Source organism: Epinephelus fuscoguttatus, linkage group LG13 (genome assembly GCF_011397635.1).
Source record: "Epinephelus fuscoguttatus linkage group LG13, E.fuscoguttatus.final_Chr_v1".
Taxonomy (NCBI): Eukaryota; Metazoa; Chordata; class Actinopteri; order Perciformes; family Serranidae; genus Epinephelus; species Epinephelus fuscoguttatus.
The window spans coordinates 9,525,447-9,544,239 of record NC_064764.1 but is presented as its reverse complement, the minus strand read 5'-3'; the positions used below and the strand labels follow the sequence as shown (position 1 = coordinate 9,544,239).

Sequence of the window (18,793 nt, the reverse complement as noted above, 5' to 3'; positions counted from 1 at the left end):
TGACCCATGCTGCTCCATGGGCTGTGTGGCTGCTCTAACCTTTTCACATGGGCGCCAAAATGGAAAGCAAGAGGTTCTGTGACACACACGTGTTGCTCATGCAAGCATAGTGGCCTAAACCTAGTCTTAACTCTAGACCTAACCTTAAACCATCCCCTGAAAAGATGATAATGTTTTAATTACAGCTAGGGTGATGTTTGTGTCGGCTTGGCCATCGTTTTAGTTAAGATAACTTTGCATTCACCAAACTGAGCTCAGATATGCACCTTGTCCAACGGGGTATTGACCTCAATTGTTGAGAAAGGTTGGAAACAAACCTGCTGGCTAAACTAAAAGTTTAGCCAGAACTTGTCTGTGATATTCCCCCGCTGAAATGGAAACCTGTGTGCACACAGTTTAGCCTGGAAGTCAGTCTGTGAACTGTGATGGAGGCTCACGTAGAAGAGAAACAAAGAAACAGAAACAAAACTTGGAAATACTTAGAAGAGAAAACTCTCCTAAGTTTGGCTAACCTGGGGCTTTGTTTCTTGCCCCGTCATACTTTTTTGTTTTGTTTTAGCAATTCCCAGATCTCAGCAATAACTTTGGTGAATGCAATGTTATCCATACCAATACGAGCAAAGGCTCAACAAAAGTAAGATCCATTAATTCTATATATATCCTAAAAAGAAGATAGGGGCAGCAACATGACCTCACTTTTGAGGATTTGGTCATATTTTTGGCCCCATAAGTATAGAAATATAAACAAGGACAACAAACAACAAATGCAGATACACATCACACACATTACACACACTGAACAACAGTGTCACAGCTGCAACTGACGATACAGTGCACATACATATCCACATAACGCACTTGAACACAACATGCATTTACATAAAGGCACAATAAGGAATATTAAAACCCACCGCCCACACACAAACACACACACAGTGGATATGCATGTGTGCCGCTCAGGTCTGCCATCTCTTCCAGCCTGATAGTGGGGCAGCCAGGGGGTCTTGGTATCTCTCGCTCCCTCTATCTCTCTTCTTTCTCTCTAACCTCGCTCGTCCCAGTTCACCCAGCCAGACATTCTTAATGCATACTGAACAGTGCTTAGCAGACAGGGTGTGTGAAAGATCTCTGCTGCCCCCTACTGGCTGCAGGAATTGGAGGACGTATACTAATGAGAAGGGAAGCACAGTGGTCTCTGTGGGAGTGGTGCGTGTCTGTGTTTGTGTGTGTGGAAACAGAGCACATACCCCAAACAGAACAAGGTTGCAACGTTCATCTTACACACTGTCAGGTCGCAGGGATAGAGAATGTGAAGGAGACTGTGTGTGTGCGCGCGTGCATGTGTGTGTTGGTACAAAAACAAGGGTATGCAGGTGCTGGTGGGTAACAACCTCCCCAGAGACAGGAAGCAGGTAAAAAAGAGGAGATGGAGAGAGAAAGAGAGATTAAAAGGGGGACCATTTTAGCTCCTCTCTGAGGACAAAGATCATTTCCATTACTCTCTCTCTGTCTGGCTCTCACAGACTATGTCCACACTAAGCTGGCTAAATCTGAAAACACCAGTTACATGTGAAATTGATGTGCTTCCACACTACCTTTGTTAGGTTGTCTTTGTAAAGGTCGTTGTCCATAATGACACACCTGAGCAATATGAAAACAGCCAAATCTCCTCCTCTTCATCCTCTTTTGTTCAGCAAACTACGACACTGTTGATCATAGCCAACATGTGTTCAGCAGTTGACACAGCCTGTTACAATTGTGATTTAAAGGTCCCATATTAGGTTCATTCTTGGGTTCATACTTGGATTTTCCTTAATGTTAGAAACACTTTATTTTCCTCATAATATCTGCCTGAATATAACTGTATTCGTCCTCTGTCCAAGAACGTTCCGTTTTAGCGTCTGTCTCTTTAAGTCCCCCTCCCAAATAAGCCCAGTCAGCTCTGGGTGGTCATTGTAATGACTATAATAGCACTGTAGAAGCACTTCTTTGCCTTTATATGATACAGCTGTGACATCACAACTTCATGGAAGTCCTAACGGCTCGTTTAAAGGCACAGTCTCTGAATCCAGGCCGTGTGCATTTCTCTGTGGATTGAGCATTTTGATTCTTTCACAGTATTTATATAGCACCTATCAGAAGTGTGTACTCAAGTCACATGACTTGGCCTTGAATCAGACTCGAGCCACAAATTTTAAGATTCAGCTTAACAAAATCAAAAAAGACTTGGACTTCAACGCCAATGACTTGTGACTTGCTTGGATTTGAGGCTTTTGACTTGAAAATACTTGAAAATACTTTTGACTTTTATGTACCATCATTTCCTAAGCTAACTCCACTTTGTCCGAACAAACCCAACAGTTGCAATCAAGTTGCAGGATAGAACCATGACAAACTAATGGTATGTTACCAAGTAGATAAGAAAAGATATGATAGAAAGGTAATTTAGTTTTGGACTCAAATCTCAAAGTTTGGGACTTGGGATGCAATTTGGAGCTTGTCTGTCTTTACATGGGACTTGAATACAAAGACTTGAGACCTGTGACTTGTAAAGCAATGACTTGGTCCCACCTCTGCCACCTGTACCTACAATTTAAAAACATGGAAATCTTTGGGATCCTAAATATGAGTGCTCACAGAGTTTTTAAGGGGACAGAAATCTGTCACAACTGTTTGTCTTCACTGTCAATAATCGGCACTGCCATCAGAAACTGATAGCAGGAAACACAAGCAGGTCAGTTCTTGCAGTTTCCATGTGGTATCTCCACAAATCCTGGGTTACGCCTCCAAACGCACAACTATAATACCAAATTTAGTGTTTATAGAGACACAAAACAGAGAAAATGATGATGAATTTAGCTGCTAAGGCATGAACATCCTGTCTCCCTCCTCCATTTGCCCACTGCAAGCTTAATCAGTCATATTCATCTAAACAGTCACAGCAAAGAAAAAGCACAGTCTCTACACTGTCACACAAACGCATTGTTCCACCACAATGTCTTTACCAAACAGGTACTGATGTCTCAATTAGAAACACAGAAATAATTAACCTGTCTCTCAGTGCACAGAAATGACTCTCTTTCTCCCTCTTTCTTCTCACTCGCGCGTGGTGTGTGTGTTCTCAGCTGTCACTCGGGTTTCAGAGGCCCCCAGTGTGACATCAAAGAGTACAACGTTCTCTATGTGGTGCCAGGCTCTGGCAAACTGCACTACGTCCTCATCGCCTCTATCATTGGAGCACTCCAGGTGGTCATCATCTGTGTGGTGGTGCTCTGCATTACCAGGTGAGTCATGCCCTAACAGGCACACACACACACACGTACAGATGTTCAAACGCAGCCTACTAATGAGCCTGGCAGCGTTATTTCCATGTTGTCTGTATTCGGGAGTCATGAGGGGGGCTGTGGAGCCCCTGAGCCTGGAGGAAACAGCTGAAAGGTCACCTTGCTTCCACCACAGAGAGAAAAGTACTGTCACATTCCCCTGTGGACACACATCAGAAAGCATGCAGCGTGTGCATACAAGCACAGATACACAGAGATATCTGGTAGGCAAGCATACACACTTGTGTTTGAACAGACATTTTGTATTCACAGTAAAGACCCACACACACACACACACACACACACACACATATATAGCCCGGGGCTTGTCTGCCTCCGGCTGACCTAAGCAATTTATGACATTTAATAAAAGATTTTAAAAGAGTTTTGGCCAAGACAAAACTGCTCCTCTGAGCAAAGTAGGGGAGGAGGATGAGGAGGAGGGACAAAATGAGAGGGGGAGCAGTTGTAACGGGGCAGGGTGAGAGGGCAAGGAGCGAAGATAAAGAGGGAAAGAGAGAATTATAACACAGAATACAGCTACTGTACCATTAATGTTTCCTGCTGCTCAGCGATATTCTTTTAATGCAAATATATATATATAAAAAAAACCTCAGCCTTATAAAACTCCACGAGACACCACGTGGCCCTCTCTTGTTACAGTAGAGTCCAGTGAATAAGCCAATGTGTAAACGAATGAATGAATCTATACAGACATTTCAGTGCCTAGTGACTTGCTCACCTCAGTCTCCTATCTCTGTTGCACAGACTGAGTTGTAGTTCATGTACTGTTTTCCATAAATTTTGCTGGGACTGTCTGTGATTTCAACGCATTATAAAGACCTGCCTTTTACTTAAAGGACAAACAGGTGGGAGTGAGAAAGGTCATCTCTACCTGTGTATAACATTCTGTCTCATGTTAGAAAAGGTCTGCTGGAAAGGGGCTCACTGCAAGATACCACACTGTCAGCGCAGAGTTTCGTATTCTTCCTACTGTAGGCATGTCCTTGCAAAAGACCATCAGTTAACATGAGCCTGTCTCTCAAAACTCAATTATTCCCTCGTGCTCAAAACAGTTTGCTTCATAAGTGTATGTTGCCCTGCCTTAGTGATGGAGGAAGAGTGCAGTCGCGATTCGGAGCTGAAGAAGTCCTCTACAAATTTTCTCGTATAATTACAGTAAACTACTGACGGCTGTAGTCACCAGCATCCTCCTGTTAATTTACAGTGTCACTATTTTAATATACTTCAACAGTATATTTTACAATTTATTACAGTATTCTACAGTACAATGTGAGGTTTACAGTGTAATACTTTAGCTACCATGCCAGTAATATACTGTATTTCAAGTGTTGCCATTGTAATCTGATTAACAGTTACCTGTCCATGTTACAGTAATAATCAAACAATTATTTGCTATGTAAAGATATAGTGGAATAATGGCATTCTGAGCAGAGAATGAAGTCACACTCCCTCTGTATTGTCATCAATGCTTCTGTGTTGGTTGTTGCGGTAGATGGTCAAGCTGTCTGTGCATGTTAGTGCATGTGAGTCTTTGTGTGCTTATCCCACTGGCTAGCTAATTACTGCCGCTTTGCTCTATGCTTATACACCAGTAACTGCTGATATCAGGACGGGCATGGTTGCAGAAGCATAGCCTCCACCCTCCGATTTCTCCCCAGGGTAGCAGAATAAGCTCTGTCAGCACTGTTGCTGTTGTTAGCACTGTTTGCACTGCTAGCTCCATTAGCTGCTAGCTGTCAACCTGAATCAGATTGTGAATCATAAGCTCCTTTTTCATAGAGGTCGTGCTACGGGGTCACTGAAGTCCCTTCTTTATGCTGTCCTTGCATTTTTATTCAGAACCAAACAATGGCGGCATCATGTCACTCCAGTGTGTGATTTTAGACAGCGTGCTGGCATCATAGAGGCAAAAGAGGTGTGACAAGCGTGCCATGTAAGACAACAGCGTTGGTTTATTGTGTTTCCCCACTTCTGAAAACATAAATACACCATTACTTGAACAAGAGTACATTTTTGGGGACTATTGAAGTTGTGGACTGATACACATTTGATGCGCCAGTTAGTATTTACAGCACGAGGACTGCATAAAGGATTGAATCAAAATACTCAACAGTGTTCATTGCAATAGATCAATATCTAGAGCAATGGTTTGGCTCATTGCTGTGTTTTTGCTCAACAATGAAGATGGCACAAAGGAATAAGATATATACAGCTTTGGCTACACAGACAATACGTTATTGTATATTGTTGGTTTTGCTCTTTTCGTATTTGTTCACAATAAGAATAAAGACAAAGAAAGAAGAAATATTGATTGTTTCCACTGTTATTTTTACAGATATAATTTCAGGACTTTTCACAGCTCCAGAGTGGCAGCGCTAACCCCCACATGTATCTTTCTGTCCCCTCTCCCTCACCTTTGTCCCTGTACAGGAAGTGCCCACGGACCAACAGGATCAACCGGCAGAAGCAAAACAATGTCCACTTCAGTACAGAGAACACCATGCGCGCCTCCACTCGGCTTATCTGAGCCCAGACACACCAGACAGAGTCCTCCTCCACTTAACGGAGCGCTGTGGTGTTAGATGTTCCCCCTTGTAGGCCAACCCCCGAAAAATTAGGATCTGCTTCCCCTCACTCCTCGCCCTCTCTCCCAGTATGAACTTTAAGGATGCCCAGGGAGGATTGTGGCATAGCAAAGACAGAGCTGGCGTACCAGTCAGTGATGAGACTCACATGTGGAGTCATGCTGACATCAGTCCCCTCCGCCGCCAACCCCCCAGTTGCAGATGTGTCTCCCTGCACCTTGTCAATTCCGCCCAGGGTTTTTCTGAAAAACTGAACCATGGGGTGTTGGGGGTGGCACTGAGGATACTGAATGTGAGCGAGTGTGTGTATGAATGTGTATTAGATGTGTGAGCTTTGGTAGAGGCGGGCTAGCCAGTGTCTGTTGTTTCTAGATGAGGGGTTAAAGCAAAACGGGGTAGTGCAAAGCAGGGTAATGGGCTTTAAATGAGGTGTGTATTGTTTGGTCTGGGAGGGGGGTGGGGGGGGTGGTTCGGGGCTACACGTGATGCCTTGCACTTTGTGTTATAGGAGACCTTTGACAGAGGGCACAATGTTATTATAGAGCTCTCTGTTCGGTTGTGACGATGACGTCAGCTTCTGTATCTTGGGTTCTATTTCCAATAGTTATTACTACATTGTCTTGATGGGGTCATTTTTCTGTAAATGTAAATAAATAATTTATATCACGAAATGTAATAAGCTGTGTCGCTCTTTGTTTGTGGTGTGGCAAACTTCTTGGCACTGTACGCCCCTGTCCTATTTCCAGCCTCGCCACCCCTGGAGTTAAATGCATTTTTCCCCCACTCACTCTCTGCTTGTACACACTGGCTGCCATAGCAGCTCTTTGTCTCTGCTCCCATGGCAGCTCAACTCCTCTCCTCACCATGGGTGCAAAGAGAACTGTGTTGCTGTTGCTGTGTCTCGTGTGTGACGAAGATTGTATGAGGAGAGACTCGTTGAGGTCAAAAAATATCAACATACTGTATATATACAGTACAGGCCAAAAGTTTGGACACACCTTCTCATTCAATGCGTTTTCTTTATTTTCATGACTATTTACATTGTAGATTCTCACTGAAGGCATCAAAACTATGAATGAACACATGTGGAGTTATGTACTTAACAAAAAAGGTGAAATAACTGAAAACATGTTTTATATTCTAGTTTCTTCAAAATAGCCACCCTTTGCTCTGATTACTGCTTTGCACACTCTTGGCATTCTCTCCATGAGCTTCAAGAGGTAGTCACCTGAAATGGTTTTCCAACAGTCTTGAAGGAGTTCCCAGAGGTGTTTAGCACTTGTTGGCCCCTTTGCCTTCACTCTGCGGTCCAGCTCACCCCAAACCATCTCCATTGGGTTCAGGTCCGGTGACTGTGGAGGCCAGGTCATCTGCTGCAGCACTCCATCACTCTCCTTCTTGGTCAAATAGCCCTTACACAGCCTGGAGGTGTGTTTGGGGTCATTGTCCTGTTGAAAAATAAATGGTCATCCAACTAAACGCAAACCGGATGGGATGGCATGTCGCTGCAGGATGCTGTGGTAGCCATGCTGGTTCAGTGTGCCTTCAATTTTGAATAAATCCCCAACAGTGTCACCAGCAAAACACCCCACACCATCACACCTCCTCCTCCATGCTTCACAGTGGGAACCAGGCATGTGGAATCCATCCGTTCACCTTTTCTGCGTCTCACAAAGACACGGCGGTTGGAACCAAAGATCTCAAATTTGGACTCATCAGACCAAAGCACAGATTTCCACTGGTCTAATGTCCATTCCTTGTGTTTCTTGGCCCAAACAAATCTCTTCTGCTTGTTGCCTCTCCTTAGCAGTGGTTTCCTAGCAGCTATTTGACCATGAAGGCCTGATTCGCAGTCTCCTCTTAACAGTTGTTCTAGAGATGGGTCTGCTGCTAGAACTCTGTGTGGCATTCATCTGCTCTCTGATCTGAGCTGCTGTTAACTTGCGATTTCTGAGGCTGGTGACTCGGATGAACTTATCCTCAGAAGCAGAGGTGACTCTTGGTCTTCCTTTCCTGGGTCGGTCCTCATGTGTGCCAGTTTCGTTGTAGCGCTTGATGGTTTGACTCCACTTGGGGACACATTTAAAGTTTTTGCAATTTTCCGGACTGACTGACCTTCATTTCTTAAAGTAATGATGGCCACTCGTTTTTCTTTAGTTAGCTGATTGGTTCTTGCCATAATATGAATTTTAACAGTTGTCCAATAGGGCTGTCGGCTGTGTATTAACCTCACTTCTGCACAACACAACTGATGGTCCCAACCCCATTGATAAAGCAAGAAATTCCACTAATTAACCCTGATAAGGCACACCTGTGAAGTGGAAACCATTTCAGGTGACTACCTCTTGAAGCTCATGGAGAGAATGCCAAGAGTGTGCAAAGCAGTAATCAGAGCAAAGGGTGGCTATTTTGAAGAAACTAGAATATAAATCATGTTTTCAGTTATTTCACCTTTTTTTGTTAAGTACATAACTCCACATGTGTTCATTCATAGTTTTGATGCCTTCAGTGAGAATCTACAATGTAAATAGTCATGAAAATAAAGAAAACGCATTGAATGAGAAGGTGTGTCCAAACTTTTGGCCTGTACTGTGTATATATATATATATATATATATAATATATAATATATCGATGCATTCAGTGTGTGCTGGGGCGGCACTTGACATGGTGCCAGTGTGTTTTCAGTTTAAGTGTCTGACAACATTAAGGAAATGATCCCTACAGAGAAAGACTTAATTGTCACAGAGCAAGATTCCTTTTGGTCAAGCAGAAACAGCCCCAAAATCACTCTCCCCAAACACACCAGACTGCATTTAAATCAGCAGTAAGTTAAGTGTGTATAGAGGCAGCATATTTCTACATCTTCCTGGATGAATTGAGGGTTTATTTCAACCAAGCCACATTTGGTGACTGTTGGAACAGTGGAAAGACAAACCAAGACAGTTTTTGTGAGTTGCAATTCGTTTCTCTCAACTTTGAATAAAGTGTGTTTTAAGATGATTAAATTACTGTTTATTTAAATGGAGTCTGGTGGGTTTGGCTTCAGCAATATCAGGGCTGTTTCTGCTTGAACAAAAGGAGTCTTACTCTATAACAAAAAGGTCTATCTCTGTAGGGTTCCTTTCCATGATGTTGTCAGACACTGAAACAATCTGAGCCTGTCAGTGGCAAAAACAAACACTTTAAGTGGATGTAAATTGATGATGTACAATTAGGTGTGTTACTTTGCAGTGTGTTGCAGCAGTCTCGATGAATACGGGACCAAATTTCAAAGACTGCTGTCTCTATAAGTCACTTAGACACGAAAACATAGGAAAATATGGTCCAACTTGAAAAACAGCGAAGTTACCCTTTAAGTCGTGGCCACACTTTATAAAGTCATGGAAATTAAATCATTTTGTGTCTCACTGAGAAAATAATTGTGAGTGATTTCCATGGAGATGACTGTGTTCGCTGATTAACTGGCAGGTGTATCATCAGGAGCTTTAGCAGCTTGCAAACATGGGCAAGTTTCAAGTGATTTCATTTTATTTTAATCTAGGAATTCATTACAGTGACATTACTTCGTCGCTTGCAGTTAGGCACGGAGTCACTCTCGGCAAGAGACACTTAGTTTGGCTGCACACAATATGCTGACCTCGGGGAGGTTATAGTTTTCATCATGCACCAGCTGGAAGGACCTGGAAGACTAAAAGGCTTCAAGTGGATGTACGACAAATGCTTGAAAATGGCATTCATACAAAAAAGGAAGATGGTTTGATACTGGCAGCTCTTGAGCCTAACTTCTCAACCATGTGTCATTCTGGGAAACTGAATTGTAGGCAGTATTCTGTTCCAGGGCCTGTACAGCCTTCCCTGAAAAAATCATATCATTTAAAGCTGCACACACAAGCTTTGATGCACATATCATAAATGTTGGACATTTTATGAATTTATAAAGAAGAATGAAAGTCTTTATTTTGTAAACTTTTGATGTCACTCACTTGTTTGTGTTTTGGGGAACTGTGCCATCCCCAATGATGTGACCAGAACTCTGTTGATAGTATAATTACCGTCATTCACTGCATGATAAACAGCGTTGCTCCAAAGCTGACAATCATTCCAGCACATCTGGAAGTTGAATTATCTTGTTCCCACGCCTTATTAAAATGTGGCGCGACTTAATGATCTCATTCACACACATTATTAATTCATGGTCATGCAATTTATCTATTTATTTTTTTCACAAATACCTCCAGGCGGGCTCGGTACAATTGTTAAAGATAAACAGATGCAGAAAACATCTTCTGCTCCTTGAAGATCCACTTTCTGAATTACTTACTTACTAGGATTTGCTTTTTTTCAGTGGTGGAATTTAAGTTACTTCAGTACAGTTTTGAAGTTTGTTAGTTATATGTTACTTAAATATTTCCATTTCATGCCATCTCATCTTTTTACTCTATTACTTTTCAGAGAGAAATATTGTACTTTTTACTGCATTATATTTATCTAGCAGCTTTATATCATTTTTTCTGTTTCTGTTTAAATTAGTGCTCTTTAAAAGTACCAGTGTACTGGGGTCCTGGGGGACTCTGGTCAAAAGCACCCAATTCTGCTTATGCAGTTTTAATAGATTAAACTATTTATTGAGTTCATGTTTGCCAAGGGGCCTAATTTAAAGTATCACACCCTGTCAGGGTGGGTAGGCGCACTCTGTCAGTCATTTTGAAGAGACAGAAACAGGTTTTCTCATGAAAATCAAGGACCCTAAATTATGCTCTTCCTGGGGTAAGATGATGTTCAAAGTCAGAAATCCATCATGTCATTTTTTATGACTATCAAATTAAATTAAGCACTTCCAGGACGTTCAGTGCTCGGCTGGAAAATCTACTCAAAAAAGGGCTGCCTCTGCCTCTGCTGGAGCCCATCCAAACTGACACTAGGCGAGAGGTGGATACACCCTGGACAGGTCGCCAGACTTAGAGTCTGTCACCACCTAACCCAGTCATGTCCAAAGTCCAGTCCAGGGGCCAATTGTGGATTTTAAATGGCCCTTGGCTTGTCTTTCAAAATATACTGTATGATTAACACAATATTGGTTAAAGATCACATTTTTTTTCATTTGCCTTACAATGGCAGGACAATCTTACAGTTAGACATGCAGCAAATAGGAACTACACAGGCGGACCTAATGCTTTTTTTAAACTTGAAGATGAAACAGTGTGTTTGCATCATTTGTATGTTTTTTTTTTTTTTTTTAATGACCCATGTGATGTCAGAACCAGCTGTCCTCCAGGTTTTTTCATGATCTAATCTGGCCCACATACAGACACCTAACCTGCATGTCCTTGGACTATGGGAGGAAGCCGGTTAACCCGGAGAAAATTCATGCGGACATATTATTTTATATTTTGGACAAATATGACTACGGTTGGTTTCCCTATATAAATATAACACATATAATGTTTACTTGAAGTGACTGAAAACTAAAGGGATACCAGGATCAAATGATGATAAATAAGCTTTGAAGTCCTACTAATGTGGACTGTACTTGGGAGGAAAGCTGCCATTGCATTAAAGAAAAGTATTTATTTTTGTTTTACAAAATACACAAATGAAGTGTAACTTTACTAAAATCATGATAGCCTAATATTTTTTTTGTCAGGTGACATTAATTTCATAACTAATAATGTTTTGAGAAGAAATAACAGCATATTGCTTTGATGGTTGTCTTCATAATAGTTTATTTTTGGGATGCCGAGGAACCTCAGCCACAGTCGTCGTTAAATATGTTGTAAGGATGAGGGTTGAGTGTATTTAACGTTCTTAGTATTCTTAGAGCTTTGCTCCTTTTGTGACCTTGTATCTATTGAAAATGTGTTTCCAGCCCAGGTTCCAAATTTAATTTAATTTACATTCATGTTTTACTCCCTTGACATACTGATATTTGTTTGTTTGTTTTTTGCTGTTGTGCCGTTTTTAACCGACTGTTTACTGACCAAAGACTGTGCATGCATACAAGGACAAATTTGTCACTCAGCTACAGGTGTCCACCGCCGCTAGATGGTGCTGTTTTCACCACCAGCATCTACCCACTGCCGACAGCAGAGGTAAATGTGAGCGGGGTGATTATTCACGATTGTGTCCACATCAATCATAATCAATGACAATGACAACTGGAATTTATTGGATTGTATTGACACTAAACAACGCATATCATCAGCAGTTGTCGTGGCCGAGTGGTTAAGGCGATGGACTAGAAATCCATTGGGGTCTCCCCGCGCAGGTTCGAATCCTGCCGACAACGTATGTTTTCGTTTGTCTCTGTATGAGCACTCTCTGAACATGAAAAAGAAGAAAATATAACCAGTATATCCCTGAACTAGTGTCTATATAAACAAGTGGATATTGCATCTCATAAAACTGGCAAAGCAGTTTGTTGTTTATTTTTTTGGAGATATATGCGTTATTTGTAGCCTACGTCACTCATGACTTCAAACGTGACCCGAGGCTCAGAGCCCTCTTATAAACAAGGTGGATCTGTAGTGACAATGCAGCAGTGTTCCTGCTCACTGCAATAGGATAAATCACTGTGTAAACACAGAAACTAGCCATTGTCCTACATTTCATTTCTTCCTACCTATTTGGGATTAAATTAGCCTATTAAATATTCAAAATGAAGGTCCAGAAGAACAGCCTTGGATTTGTTATGGTGGAAACTCAGTAAGTTTTACTAAAGTGCTGTAGTTACCTTTTTTGAGCTACTTGTGCTTTGAGTATTTACATTTCACAGCAAAATACTGTACATAATTATTTACTGGGGAATAATGCAATTATTCAACTGTGCAATATTCTTAACACCTCTTAAATGCATATAGTTATTCAGCATACAATGTGTGTTTATTCTTATTCTTGTCTTTATGCTATTGATGCATATATTGTAGTTACCATTATAGCACAATGCAAATTTTATATTTCTGAATGTAACACCAGTTTATACAGTGTAATACAGCACAATGCACATATCTGTATGTATTCTATGTTCTAATGTATTTTCTATTCCTACTATCTTAAATACTATTATTAACATTGTAGCATAATGCACATTTTTAATTCCATTTTACTGAATTTATTACTTTTATTACTTTATATTTACATGCTTCAATTTTATACTCTTATTCTTATTTCTTACAGTTCCCTATTCTTTACACCAGAACAACTTTAACTAATCACAGTTTCTACTCTGGGATCAGTAAAGTATTTCTGATTTTGATTCTGACTCCACGACAGCAAGTTAGCAGCTTCTGAGTTGGCTATCAAAAAGAGCTGTATTGTAATAGATTAATGCTGTATAAAATAGCTAAAAATACCTTCATTTGATTTTATCTGATTACCCATTAATAAAGCCACAACCAACTCATTCACAGAATGAGTTGATGTATAATTTTAATCTATGGCCGTAGATAATACCACCAGCATTCCTCTTGATTTTGTGCTTTTGGACACACCAAAATCACACTGCTACTAAAAACACCACAAGTCTGCTCTATCAGGGGAGAGGATCTTAGTTCATATATGAGTGTCTCTGGTGGAACTGTGCTCAGGGTCACCCATGGGTCATTCTGGCAGACGTAAAAATGTTCCCAGCGTTTTTGTGATGGACCTATGGGCATACAGGCATGTTTGTTTGTCTGAAGGGCAGACCCTCTGCCTGTTATTATCCCTCAACACTTGATAATACCAACGCAACCTTGCCAAGTTTAACACAGAAAATCTGGGCAATATGCATTCACTACACAGAAATACCAGCATTTATATTGCAACAGCCTGTGTGTGATAAGTCTGAAAAAAGCCCTCAGCACTGAGAGCAACGCTGTTCTCTTTCCTATTCTCACCTGCCTCACAGCCTTTTACTTGACCTCCTTAAACCTATTAGAAGGCGTCTGTGAGGCTGTTTGAACTGAAATCCCCAAAGGAGAATGTCTCGTCTCGCAGCCGTTCACATTCATCTCCCTCTCTAAAAATTCAAAAATAAGATGTCAGAGTCACACAGCGCTACAGAGTACAAGATGTCATACAGCTCTCCTGCCACAGAAACAAAGCCACAAAACTACTCCTGAATGAGAAATAGACAGGCTGTATATGTTAACTAGTCTGCCTCTGCACACAGGACAACGTCTGAACGTCAGGCTTTTTTTCTTCACATAGCAGCTCTGAGACAAAAGCTACAATTGGTGTGCTTGAGTTGGCGGAGGTGCAAACACTAAAAAAAGATATTGTAAATCACTAAATGTCTCACATGTCTGATGAGTTCTGCCTCTGGATCACTTTGCACAACAATGTCACATAGTCTGTATTATGCTTACATGTCACTGAATAATATGTTTATTTATATTCATTTTTAATGTAGCCACCACACATCAGCAGGAACAATGTGGTCCCAATGGCTGGCCTGCCTTTTTAATAAAAAGTTGTTCAGTGGCATTATCTGTTGCTTTGTGTCCCATTATCCAACAGTCACTCAACAGTCACACAGTGTCATTGTTCTGGTCCCCAAGGTCTCATGTCCAGCTGTGAATAACGACTATAGACCTGTTTCATTAACACCAGTTGTGATGAAATGTTTTGAAAGGATCATCGTGAATATGCTCAAATCTGAGGTTGCTGGTTGTTTGGATCCTCTACAATTTGCATATAGACAGGGCTGTAGCACTGAGGATGCAGTTATTTCTGTCACTCGTTTAATTAAAAAGCATCTAGAGGACCCTAAAACATATGGTAGAGTTTTATTGGCAGATTTTAGTTTGGCTTTCAACACAGTCCAACTGTACCTGATCATACAAAAGTTAAATCAACATGCAGGTGAATTATTTTATCGTTAAATGGTTTTATTCTTTCTTAACGAATAGGACCCAACAAGTGAACAGCTCATTCTCAGCAATGAAACAGGGTAGCACAGGTGTGCCAATGAATGTAGGAGTTCACATGCTAACAACCATGTTACAACAAAGTCTTGTATTGCTTGAGTAGGTCTCTCTTGAGACTGAGACCCCATGTCTCAGTTAGATTTCTGGATGAAATTAAAGTTTAAAAAGGGCATTTTTACACATGTGGCACAGCAGTGGTAATGTCACTGACCTTTCATGCAAGGCGTCCAGTATAGACAGATATTTGGAAGCCATTTTGAACCATTTAACTTGTAGTATCATTTCTTAACCACCAGGTGGTGGATGCCCAAAAAGTTTTCTACATTTCCATGTGATTATCATCTTTGTTTCTCTTTGTCATGTTGAGATATCACATCATAAATTTAATATGGTGCACCAAGGAATAATTGTTAAATTATCTTATCCTCAAAAAAAAAAGACAATCAAAAAATATTTGCACTAAATAAGAAGAAAATATGAAAAAAAATCGGATAAAACTATTTCAGAAACTGAAAATACATCTGTTATGTGCCAAATGGTCTACACATCTAATCCAATGCAGTGGACAATATGCAAAAAGAGATCCAGTGGAACTAAATATAGGTCAGGAAATGTAATGTTCACTGATGTGTAATGCTCTTATGTGTATGCATAGGATTAAATGTCTTAAAAAGAAAATGTGGTTTAATGTGTCTTCATAAACTCCAGTTGGTCCAGAATTCATCTGCCAGTATCATAACTAGAACCCCCTCCATAGATCATATCACTCCTGTTCTCTGGCAGCTTCACTGGCTTCCTGTTAAATATCACATCGATTTCAAGATTCTGCTTCTCACCTTTAAGACCCTTCATAATCAAGCCCCTTCCTACCTGTCTGAACTCCTTCATATCTACACACCCTCCTGTACTCTTAGATCCTCGTCTGCACTCCAATTCACATTACCACTGCCCCCTTGGCTACCGTGGAGCCTTCAGCTGCTCTGCCCCCCGCCTCGGGAACTCTCTCCCCAAGGACATTCCCAATACTGACCCCCTGTCTACTTTCAAATCTGAAAACACACCTTTTCAAGCTGGCACATATGAGACACACATATGGTGACCTGCACTGATGATGACTTTATGATGATGATTTTATATCTAATATTCATAATGACCGATTTTATCTAGTCATTTTATTAACGTTTATTGTATATTATGGAAATGTTTGATTCTATGATCTATGGATACATTGCTGTTTTTTAACTGTGCCTTGAAAGACCACTATAGATAAATATATATAACTTTGTTTAATAATTTAATAATTCATGCATGAAAGGGTTGATTTCATACAGACAGTTTTTTTGGAGCCAAATCAGCTGTCCTCGCACTGAACCCTGAGCTCCAGCTAACATTTTTATTTACCTGTTGTAAAAAGTCCAAACTCTGCATAGCGTGGGAGTGTGTGCCAAACGGCCTACAGCTGTATTTAACTAGTTACTGATGATGATTAACATGTGTTTAAATATTTTATGGTGCTCTCTGGCTCAGCTGTCCAGAGTAACAGATCCCTTTAAGCCACCAAAACACACCTGGTTAGCGTGCCTGTATGACCAGGTCACGCACTCTGAATTTTGTCGTCTAATTGGTTCATTTAAGATGGAAATTCAGACAACCTATATCAGGTGACCCCATCACATCTAATTCATATTAAGTTTTACAAACTGACATGGGGCAGAAATATTCAAAATGCACAGGAGAGCCTCGTATCCAGCGTGCAGGATGTGGTTTTGTCCAATGTGGAAGTGTCCAGTTTCTGATGATGTGGTCTCAATCCCTACGGTTACACAAAGCCATTTCTTATTTTGAGATTAGCTATAGGCTATAATTCACAGTCAAATCTGCTCCCTGGGAGTGCTGCCAGATAAATTAGTCATCATTCAGACCTGGCACGTTCCCACAGCAACAGTATCAAAAGATGTTTTACTGTTCACAAATAGCAAAATGAAATTTGTTTAAGACTGACATTTGGGAACAGGAAAATGAGCTGATCTCAAATCACTGGAAAGCTGCGTGCTATTTTCACAATCAGGTTAGTGTGACTTTATCTGCCTGCAGGCATCTGGAGCACAAGTCTATGAGCCGAAAACTTCACTGATGTTGAATTATTGTCCAGTTGTGATCAAGGTTACACACTCTCAGCGGATTGGCAGTTGTTAGAGGATCATTTATTTTGTAAAAGTGCATCATAATCACTGGTTGCTGACTCAGATTCAGGAAATATCTGGCCATCAATTACTGTTTATTTAACTGTGTGTGTGAAGGCAGCAGTTAACCTTTGCAGTATATTTTTTCATTAAGGAGCGCCTTTGTTTGGGCGCTAAGAGACCAAAAATCCAATACTAAATCAAGAGCATGAATAAGTACGCACACAAGTGATGAAACTGAGAGCACAGATTAGTTATTTGAGAAATTCGTCTTTCCTCAATGACACCTCCGGGACTCCATACCCTGCAGTTCAACCTCAGGCCACTCCTATTTGTATACACATCTGTGTGTCTGCACAGCACCCAGCAGACCCAGTCAGTGTAATCCTGTCAGTTTCCTGTCTTCCCCCGCTGGTTTCGGCTCAAATCCAGCGGGCCCAAGGCCAGGGAGGAGTAGGAAGGAAATTTCTGTGAATGTCTGAGTATCTGCTCTCATCTGAGGCCGAGGAATGTGGTGAATGCTATCATTGGTGGACAGCAAGATTATCCCAGAGTGGATTCCACTTTTACTTAATTAAAAAAAACCTTGAACAAGTGGAATACACAGGTACAAACTTCAGTCATACATAATCAGCTCTGCAGCAAGCTGCCAAAAAACATAGGAAACCCCACCTTGTTTCCACAAATGAAGGAAGACTTCAGTCACATGCAGACGGCATGTGATGACATTTTTATATCTGCCATCTGTGGGTGTACCATTTGCTGCTATTAGTTGGATTTGCATGATCAACTTTAAAAGAGTCAAGTGCAGGTTGTTTAAGCACTTTGCTCCAGTAACAGCTTGGAAGAGGTGGCTGGTGGAGGAGGAACATACTGCATTAGTGTTAAATCTCGGGTGCAACCTGAAACTTAATGTTAGTCTTTTTAGATTCAATTTCAACACAAAACTGCTGCCAACAGTTCAGTATGACCTTTTTTACGATGACGCTGCTGCCTCGAGTCCAAAGGTCTAACTGCAGACCTCACATCTGTGGACTCCATGTCACTGAGCCAATGGAGAGACAGGAAGGTACCCAGGTTGAGCTTGCTGTATACTGACATTGTGTTTGTCACCAAAAGTTACTGTACCCTTACTTTCCGAAAACAGTATGTTTTGGAAGGCTGTATGAGTTTAAGGCACATAAAATACTGACAATGACAACACAAGAGAGGTTTATGTTTCCAGTTTAATTCCATGGTCCTATAGACCGAAGCACAATGTTTGTTTACAGTAACTTCCAGGTAGAAAATCCCTGTTTCACAGACATACAATTTCACGGCTCTGAGTAAATGGGGGCGAGGAACACCTGAGATATCAAGAGAAAATAGTTCAGTGTAATGGTTCAGATTATAAGAGTGCTGGGTGAGAATAAATAGTGGAGAAGTGTTTGGCGTCTTTATAGATGTTCATCTGCAAAGAGCAAACATGCTCAAAGACGACTGGACTATGGCAGCATCATAAACAGTGCTTTCTTTTTTCATGATTTTTTTCATCACATTCACAATGAATGGCTGATGCTTTCATATCTTATCACACTTTAACTAACATTAGGTTGCAACCTAGTTTACCTGTTGGGCCACAGATTTAAGAAACAACAGCTTGAGTTGAATCCCAAATCTGGTTAATCAAAGATGTGAGCAAAACACCAGAGTGCATAAAATGAGCACAGCAGAAACTGCAGATAGGTTGGACCACCATGTTTAACAATACCCTCCCTGGCCACTTTATTA

At 41.0% G+C, this 18,793-nt stretch overlaps 1 protein-coding gene and 1 non-coding gene across 2 annotated transcripts in view; both read left to right on the top strand.

The window, feature by feature from the left end:
- The window catches only part of tmeff2a (transmembrane protein with EGF-like and two follistatin-like domains 2a), a 152,885-nt gene extending 146,501 nt beyond the window's left edge, over positions 1–6,384 (top strand). The window contains exons 9-10 of the mRNA XM_049594828.1: positions 3,126–3,284; positions 5,778–6,384. Coding sequence (XP_049450785.1) covers positions 3,126–3,284; positions 5,778–5,874 — 256 coding nt within the window. The 3' untranslated portion in view covers positions 5,875–6,384. The remainder of the gene's footprint in view (positions 1–3,125; positions 3,285–5,777) is intronic.
- Positions 6,385–12,138: 5,754 nt separating this feature from the next.
- Positions 12,139–12,220, top strand: trnas-aga (transfer RNA serine (anticodon AGA)). Its single transcript has one exon. It is a non-coding gene; the product is annotated as a tRNA-Ser (tRNA).
- Positions 12,221–18,793: the final 6,573 nt, after the last annotated feature.